This window comes from Podarcis melisellensis (assembly GCF_964234715.1).
Source record: "Podarcis melisellensis genome assembly, chromosome: 1".
Lineage (NCBI taxonomy): Eukaryota > Metazoa > Chordata > Lepidosauria > Squamata > Lacertidae > Podarcis > Podarcis melisellensis.
The window spans coordinates 124,496,418-124,505,808 of NC_138528.1; the positions used below are offsets into that span (position 1 = coordinate 124,496,418).

General features: G+C 40.0%; 1 protein-coding gene and 1 long non-coding RNA gene across 8 annotated transcripts in view; one reads left to right on the forward strand and one right to left on the reverse strand.

Moving 5' to 3' along the window:
• The window catches only part of ANKRD44 (ankyrin repeat domain 44), a 153,796-nt gene extending 149,788 nt beyond the window's left edge, over window positions 1–4,008 (forward strand). For 5 of the 7 annotated variants that reach the window (XM_081910771.1, XM_081910774.1, XM_081910772.1 and 2 more), the window contains one exon: window positions 1,528–4,008. In XM_081910771.1, the coding sequence (XP_081766897.1) occupies window positions 1,528–1,796 (269 nt within the window). In that variant the 3' untranslated portion in view covers window positions 1,797–4,008. The remainder of the gene's footprint in view (window positions 1–1,527) is intronic. The other 2 variants (XM_081910776.1, XM_081910778.1) reach the window with 1 other exon arrangement.
• A 964-nt stretch (window positions 4,009–4,972) lies between these two features.
• On the reverse strand, window positions 4,973–9,166 carry LOC309363799. The gene is made up of 2 exons (XR_014165593.1): window positions 5,674–9,166; window positions 4,973–5,610 (listed from the first exon to the last, which is right to left on the reverse strand). It is a non-coding gene; the product is annotated as an uncharacterized lncRNA (long non-coding RNA).
• Window positions 9,167–9,391: the final 225 nt, after the last annotated feature.

Below are 9,391 nucleotides of genomic sequence, written 5' to 3' on the forward strand. Positions count from 1 at the left end.
CTTTTGTAGTAAAGCAAAAGGAGACTGTGGTCGAACGTTATCATGATGCCTGCTGTTCCAAAACTTCTCAGAATCCACTTCTCAACAGACTTACTCATTCCATGCTCATTTGGCAATCTTCTGTAATAAATTAGCTTAGATAATATTGTCATATTCCATTCTTTCCTATAGCAGACCAAAATGAACACCCCCCCGCCCCAAAATTTGCCACAGTGCATATTTGAGCAGCTGTAAGTAGGTTAACAACCACTTCCAAGTCGGTGACATTGACTGGACCCTTAAGATAACCAAAAAATATAACACTAGGTTCCTTTGGTAATAAATATCTTGTAATTTCCTAAATTAAGAGCAGAAAGTGTAAAAAAAAAATGTGTATTTTAGAACATTCCCAAAAGATAAGTAGAGCACCAATAGTTGCCCTGTATGAATGGATAATTTTTGCTCAATCTATGGAGGTTCATGTACCATTGGTCCTGGGATTTTAAATTAATTGGCTTAATTAAAAAACCTTTATATGGTCTTGATGTGGGGAGGAGGACCACAGTCAAGCTCCCTAAAAACTTGTGCAGCATTCTCATCATGTAGATAATGCTTGCCCACAGCCCACCAAACATAACCGTGAACTGTAAAGGATGACATTTTGTGCTGGCAGAACACTCTCTCCATTGCATCACAGGGTTTAAAAACTAGAAATTTGAATTATTTTCATGAAGAATTCATCAGCATATACCAAAGCCTGGTTCACAATGTATATAAGCAGTTTATTATTGTATTGTTTCTACACTGTACAACACAATAATAATCTGCTTGAGTACAAAGAGATCCAGCTCTTATCACATTTTGCTTAAAATTACTCAGCTCTAGTTGAGATTAAGTATTTGGATTCTATGCAGTGGCTTCCATGTATTTCATTTCAGTAGGGCCTATGTTACATTTACTGTGTATTTCAATAAGTTCTGCAATCTTCCTTAATGAAAATACTGTTTGCTTAATGGCAGTGTAAATAGCCTAGAATTAATCATCCATCCATTCGTCTCAAACGACTTATTTTGTGAAATTATTTGCCCATAAAAATAAATGCCTCTATGATTCTAAAACAGTCAAATATCATTACGCAGTTGCTTTGGAATGAAAGTCATTGTTCTCAGAATGAGAGTTACTCACATGATATTTGAGGCTAAATACGTCTTGGTGCATTAAAGTTGCTTTCAATTTATATTGTCCTCGTGGAATGTTGGTTCACCTGTGTTCATTTCATTTTCGTGGAGGCTGTAAGTTGCCTGCTGTTTTTCTTTTTTTAAAAAAAATAAAATTGCTTGTAATGAGATTAGCTTAAAACCTCTTTGTGAATTGTGTACGTCCCCAGCATGCCTAATTTTAAAGTGTAACACTGCCTTGCCTGCTGTGATTTGTGACTAAACATACATCTCCAGGCTATAAACCCATCTGGAGATGTATCTCAGGAATGCTCAGGTCTTTTCGTAGTTCCCCAGTACTAACCATTGCTTTGTCTGCATTTGTGCCCAGGTCACACGCCAGCCCTGGCTTGCGCTCCTAACAAAGACGTGGCTGACTGCCTGGCACTCATTTTGGCTACCATGATGCCTTTTTCTCCTTCCAGTACAATGACGGCTCTCAACTTCGTTTCTTTTAAAAAAGACAATTTGAGCAGGACTCACCTCTGCAATAGCTCAAATGCGAGCAGCGCCATTGACTCCTATAGCAAACCCTTAAGTAACGATGTAGGAGCAGAAAATGGATACAATGAAAACGATTCTGATTCGGAAACATTTTGACTTCGGCATTCAATGCCCTTTTCCTCAGTTGCATTTGGGATCTAAGTTGGTATTTTCCTTTAAAAAAAATAATAATAATAATAATAAAGGACAATGAATCCCAGAATTACAGTTGACCTTCACTTTTGACTGGAATGAGTACAGTTAGGCAACGGAAGGCTTACAGTTGCCGTTAAACAGAGCCTTTAAGAAAACTGGTTTTTATTGAAATGCATTCATGTTAATGTTCTGCTCCTTCCAGCTGTCCTGCTTTCCATAGGTCCTCGTGACTCCTGTGGAAGTCTCTACCTCCTATTGTATGCAGAAAGCGAAAGCTGCCCTATTCCTTTTGACAGCACAAGTAAACAGGGGAACTGTTGTGTACATATCATGGTGTTAGCTAGGGTATACTGCTAATATGAAGACATTTTTTTCCAGTACAGTATTTCTAGATCATGGGAAGAAACTCTCCCCCCCCCCTTCACTTTTATTACCTATAGTTATCTAGTCTTCATTTTTAGATATCTTTGTTATACAAACCAAAGATAAAGCCACAGGTTGTTTTTTTCGTTTCGTTTCTGTGTTGTTTGCAAGCACTGCACTGCCAGTATCACCACTTTCTACGGAAATTAAAACTTCTAAATTCTAAACGAGATGTATTAAGCACTTAAGTACACAAAAGGCACTTTTAAAAGACTTCAGCCACAATTTCATTGGCAATTTGAAAATTTTAGGACCAAATCTTGCTTGCCTCAGTCATTGCACATATCCACCCGCAGCAAAGAGATTATCGGTAAAGCAGACATTATTTGCCTTCCTTTTTCATTATTTGGCACAATCTTGCTTGGCTATTTGCACTTCGCAGTTAAGAATCCCTGGAAATGTGTTGCCTGTGCTGTCAAGGCAATGATATGTTTGAGAAAAATCAGCTATACATTTATAATGCACCTAAATGTTTGTTGTTTGCCAAAATGAATTATCCCCCCCCCTTTACTTTAGTGTTTAAAAGTTGTATTTTTTTTATCTTGAGCATTTTCTGGTTTTAAAAGTCTGCAACATCTGGGCTACATCATGTTGCTGTTGTCTAATTACTATTACTGTGCTAAAGCTATACACAGCAGATAAAACCAAAACAGGCGAAGTAAAAAAAAAAAAGCCAATCATCAGGAACTACATAAGGCAATTGCAATATATTAAAAAGGCCTGCTGACATCAGCTTTCTTATTAAACATCTGCATTATGAATATCTACTCCTTCTGCCAAAGCTTCTAGGTCAAATGGACCCTGTTCCTCGCCTGAGAAAGATGTACGGAAAGAAGACTGAGACTCTTAAAATACAAAGAACTAACCATCTATACCACGAGGACCAAAAGGCTTCAGTATCTTAAATGGGAAGATGTATTATTTTTTTAATAATGCAAGTGAAAATTCAAATAACTTTTCTAATCACACGTGCACACAAAAGTCTTTTATGTAATTAAAGAGTCTTCTTTGGCTGTATTGTACACTTTAAGACACAAATTTCTAGTAGACATTTTGACATTTGTAACTGATGGATGATGTGTTGATCACAGTTTATTTTTCCAGACTAGAAAATGTTCATACTTTTAATGTTAAATGTGTTTATATTTATTTGAAATGAAACAAGTGCCCAGAAAAAAAGACCATGGTTTGTTCCTCTTTTTTTAAAGTTTTTATTATGTCTTAATAGCTATACATATAGGCAAGCCTAGCTACTGAGTTCTTTGTTTTTTGGTTCTCGTATAGCAAGCTGGGTGAAATGTGAAAGCAAAGCTCTGTTTGTGCCTAGTATGGCACAGGGAAAGGAGGTGGATATTGCATGATGCAGTAGAATTGGATGCCAGAGTAGAGGGGTCTGCATTTTAAAAAGTCTATAGTGTATTGGTTTTCCCCATGAGGAAATGGTGTTCCACATCTCATAGCAAAATGAAGACTAAAGAACCAGGAGGGGGCTGCCTTTCCTCATGAAAACAAGTTATATTTTGGGTCTGGGGTGGAAAACCTCAGGCCCAGGGACTATATGTGGCCTTGCAACCGCCTCCATCTTGCCCTTGAGACTCACCCCAGGCTATACCTTCTCATCCCTTCTCCCTGGGCTGTACAATTCGCTGGCCCTACTTGCACCCTATGTGTAGAAACGTAAACTACCATTAAAAGGTAATATTTGCATTCCTGGCTCCTCCCACTTTTGCCTCTGGCCTTGCTCACTGCAGGTATGGTCTGGAAAAGGTCCCCCATCGTTGCTTCAGATCAGGGTTTCTAGCTGTTTTTGGACTACAACTCCCATCATCCCTAGCTTGCAGCCAGCCTCTCACTTTCCACCACCTCCTTTCCTCGGCCCTCTTTCACTCATTCCTGCCTTTCCTCATTTTCTCTTCCTGCGTTCCGTATTCCTTCAGAAGCTGGGGGGGTTTCATGCTACGTGTGCAGAGCATGAAAAATGGGTGTTGAGTGGCTAGGACTAAGGGGGACATGTTTTCCTCTCCTTAGTCCTTGTCCTGGTTTTGAGCTGTCTTCCTTTTACCTTCTCCCTAGGCTCCTGCCTAAGAACTCCTGCCTGTCTTTCCTCCTCCTGGCTTCTTCGGAAGTCTTACCTGTTTCTCCAGACCACATTCCTGGAAGCGCAGTTAGCTGGAGAACCTTGTTAGCTGGAGAACTTATGCTTTTTTCTTTTAAAGAAAAAAAAGAGGCTCCCTTTCTCTAGGATCAGATGGTACTGAGGGCCACAGCACCCAGAACATTCTGTATGTTGCCACGGGCCACTTATGCCAGCAGGTTACCCATGCTAATACGTACTTCTGCAGTAAGAAATGTAGTGTGAGAACTCTCCCCCAGTTACAGGTCTGGTCCCCATTAACATCCAAAGAAAACTGACACAGGATGATTCATAACACCCACTGTTAGGCTCGACAAGGAATACCGTATTTTTTGCTCTATAAGACTCACTTTTTCCCTCCTAAAAGTAAGGGGAAATGTGTGTGCATCTTATGGAGCGAATGCAGGCTGCGCAGCTATCCCAGAAGCCAGAACAGCAAGAGGGATTGCTGCTTTCACTGCGCAGCGATCCCTCTTGCTGTTCTGGCTTCTGAGATTCAGAATATTTTTTTTCTTGTTTTCCTCCTCCAAAAACTAGGTGCGTCTTGTGGTCTGGTGCGTCTTATAGAGCGAAAAATACAGTAATCTACCTGCAAGTTCACAGGCAGACCAAGTAGTCAGCAGTTAGAGTTCCTGCTTTTATGGAACACAACAACCTTCCAAGCTTGCTTTGAGCAGAACAGTTCTGGTAGATGTGTGATACTACCGGGAGGTTGTGCCGAAAGGGAACAGGCTAATGTGAGGCTCTAATAATTTCTGTGTACGCTGACCATGCATCTTAGTCTGTTTTGTCTGGAAGGACCTGAGACTGTGCTACATCAGATCCTATAACAGGCATGGCGAAAAGCTTGGAGGTTTTGCCACAATCGGGTGGTAAAGAAATTTTGTTAAGGGAATAAAATAAAGGAGCATCATATAGACTGGGAGGCCACTGATTACCTACTTAGGGCCCTCGTATTTACGGGACCGCCTCTCCTGGTATGCCCCACAGAGGACCTTAAGGTCCATGAATAATCATAGTTTAGAGGTCCCGGGCCCTAAGGAAGTCCACCAGAGCCAGGGCCTTCTCAGTGATGGCTCTGACCTGATGGAATGCTCTGTCCCATGAGACCAGGGCCCTGCAGGATTTAACTTCCTTCTGCAGGGCCTGTAAGACAGAGCTATTTCGCCTGGCTTTCAATTTGAACTTAGCCTGATCTTTTATTCCCCTTCCCTCCCCCTCCCCTTTTTATGAAGATTACCCGCTATGGGATCCCACAGCTAATTCTCCCCTGGTCTCCACGCTGGCCCAAATAGGACTAATTTAGCCAGCTAGCCCTGGTGATCATCTAATGTTTATTGGATGGATTTCCCCCCCTAAATTGATTTTTGAATTCTGAATTTATTGTTATTCATGTTTTATACTGTATTTTATTCTGTTTTTTGTTGCATCAATTAAGTGTTTTAAATTTGTTGTTAGCCGCCCTGAGCCCGGTTTTCTGAACCGGGAAGGGTGGGAAATAAATAAATTTTTATTATTATTATTGTACTAACAATATTCCATAAGGCATGTCTGAAAATCCCTTTTTAATTAGTGGTAAGAATGTTTACTGCTCAGAGCCATAGGCTCAATACATACGGAAATACAAAGTAGATATAAAAATGCACATCAATCTAACATATTGCATCAAACTTATTCCATCAAACAATACACATAAAAAATAAAATAAAATAAGGCTTCCCCTCCAGAACAAAAGGGACACTGGGCCTCCCTGTAAATTAGCGCATAGGTACTAGAGCAATCTTACTCCTTAGAAATTACCTAATTAAAATATGCAGTGTCAGAGTAGGGCCCGAGTAGAACAGAAATATAATTTAGTGCCAGTGAAAGACAAACAATCATAGTAATCCAATGTACTGTATTTTCCCCAGCTATTATGGATCAGATCAGTGGTGATTGTAAAATGGAACATTTCCAACCCTTTAAAACTGAAATGTAAAAACCTCTTTTTTAAAGATTCCTATTTCCTTCTTTCTGTGTCAGCCGCACTGGGAAAACTGAGCATCTAAACCATGAGTTTTCTCTCTCTGTACTATAACTTTTTATAACCAAAAAAACCCCACCACATTCTAGTATATTGCTCAACAGCAATACCTGATACTTGGAGCACTTAAAATGAGAGGTGTCTGTGTAGAACTGAGCAGAAACCGCACACCTGCTTCTTCCTATTTCTAGGCTGATCACTTGTTTAAAGAGCAGGGGTGTGGTATTGCTTTACAGCAGATAGAATATTTACTCTTCTTTAGAGCATCGAGGTGTGAAATCCAACTTAGTGTGAGCAGACTTCTCCTCCTCCTTCTCCCATGTGCCCTCCAGATCTGCTGTAGAGGGCATCCCAATCCTCTGGAACAGATCCTAAGGTTGTGCAGCGGGAACAGAGGAAGGATAAGCCCCCTTACACAAACAGAAGTCTGGCAGCACTAGATGCCATCCCACTGTTTACTGACAGCAGCTTGAAGTACCGTATTTTTTGCTCTATAGGACGCACTTTCCCCCCTCCAAAAATTAAGGAGAAATGTGTGTGCGTCCTATGGAGTGAATGCAGGCTCCTTGGCTTCAGCAATATAAACATTAAGCCTCCAAAGTGCAGAGGGAGCGCTCCCTCAGCGCTCCGGAGGCTTCGCATTGCTTTCGCTGAAGCCTGGAGAGCGAGAGGGGTCAGTGTGCACCGACCCCTCTCGCTCTCCAGGCTTCAGGAATAGCTGCCTGAAGCCTTCGGAGCGCAGCATGAGTTCCCGCTGCACTCCGAAGGCTTCAGGTTCCTTTTGCTGAAGCCGGGAGAGCAAGACTCCTGGCTTCAGCAGAAAGGGAGAGCTGCGCAGTGCCCCTTCAGCCAAGTGGGAGGAGAAATGGAAGGGGCTCCGTTTCTCCTCCCACTTCGCTGAAGGGGCGCTGAGCAGAGAGGGGGAGATTTTTTTTTTCTTGTTCTCCCCCTCCAAAACAAGGTGCGTCCTATGGTTGGGTGCGTCCTATAGAGCGAAAAATACGGTACTTGCAGGATTGCCTTTTGGGCTGCAACACTTTGCATCCTTACATGGAAGTAAGCCCCGCTGAACCAAGTGGAACTTGCTTCTAAGTTCATATGTTTAGGTCTTGGCTGCATATTAGGAACCTAAGACGCTGCCTTATATCTAGCTCCGCAATGTTCTCTAGGGTTTCGTCTTCTTCAGCATGGGACCAATCTACGCTGGTCAATTTAAAACATTATAGATGCGTTATAAGCGTGTGGCCACCAGAGGGCTCTGTAGAGCAATGTAAAACCATCAATGTAAAATTCCATTGAGAGCTACGTAACGTTTCTTTTTTTACCGTTTTTACAATCAGTATAGATCCAGCCTTGGAGATCCCAGTGGGCTGTCTTTCTACCCCAGATGCCTTTCTCCCCTACCGCTAATTCCAAGCCTATTGGAAAGACAATGTTTTAAATTAGACCCAATATTTTTGATAGTGTATCATTAAAGTATAAAAGAACAGTGCAATCCACAGCCATTTAAAGAAAAATATAAGCGAGATACTGGCAATCAACTTCAGTGCGATGCGGATTACACTCTTAACTATTCTCTAATCTAAACGGCAATACTGTTTTGTAGCAGACAAGGTACTGTATTTAAACTATAGGTAAGATCAGGTTTGATCTGTTTTTTTTATTTGTTAAATCTGTCAGAGGCTAAGCGCTCTGTCTGTTCCATTGAAATTGGTGGGACTTGCTTTCAAGTAAATGTGTTTATGACTGAGAAGCATGAACTTGATTGTGAGTAGTAATGCATGCGTCCCCTTCTATGCCCACATTTCTGTGTTGACAACTAGTATTTAATTCTTGTGAAACTTCAACTGCAGGGTTATAATGCATGGCACTTACCGCTTTCTGGTCTCTATTGTTTCAAATGTAAGATGAACTAGCTCAGGGTTTGGTTTGGTTTTTATCACTACTAAAAGGGCACCACATTATGTTTTGGTACTTTTCCGCAGCAAACATCTGCTGTACTGAACTAGGAATCAAATGCTTAAACTCAATTTCTTGTCTACTCTTGTTCAGAAACTTGACAATGTGTTTGGGTTTTTATCATCTAAGAAACTTTTTAGAGTGCCTTTTTATATTTGTGTATGCTGGTATGTTTTGTGACTTGTCTTTCATTTGAGTGAAACTGAAGCAATATAATACATGTACATTTTCATTTCAAACCTTTCTTTGAATGTTTCTTTTTTAAATCTTGTGTTAAACATGGAAATTAATATGCTAAATTTGTATAGAAATTGTGCATAACTTTCTGCAGTGCTGCAAACACTTTCTTATTACACAAAACAAACCTTAGGTTAGTGTTATTGAGAAGGGTGTTTTAAAATGGTGACAATCTTGAGTGTGTATAAAATACAATTATACATGGTTGTAATGCAGTGATATAAATATTTAAAAAGCCAATATCTAATGTTTTTTGTAGTTTTGTCTTCATATTCTATGCTTTTAGCATGTGCAATATATCTTTACAAACCATGGTGATATGAATCTGGTGCCAGTGTTACATTTTGTAAGAACTGTTTGTAATAAACAATATGAAATATTGTTGAATGGTTTCAGTGTGTTTGTTGCTGGTTATTTTTTTAAAAACATAAACTGAACTTCAGTGACATAACTATGTAATTAAATGACATGGTTGCACAAAATGGGTATAAGAGATCAATTTAGACCCTAGGCACAGTTCAATATCTTTTTCAGCTACTGAATGCTGTGTTAGTTGTAACTAAGTAACTTGATTCAGATGGATATTTTTACAAATAAATGGTACGAGTATCGTGGCAAAGCTTGAGTCCATTTGTTAGTACTTCTGCATCTTTTCAGGTTTCTATAAACATGCACACATAAAATTAAGCAGGAAAATGCTGATCCAATCCCAGGATTAAAGACTGCTAGACAACAAATAAAAATGTATTTATATAAGCACAATCAAAATGTGTGAAAACA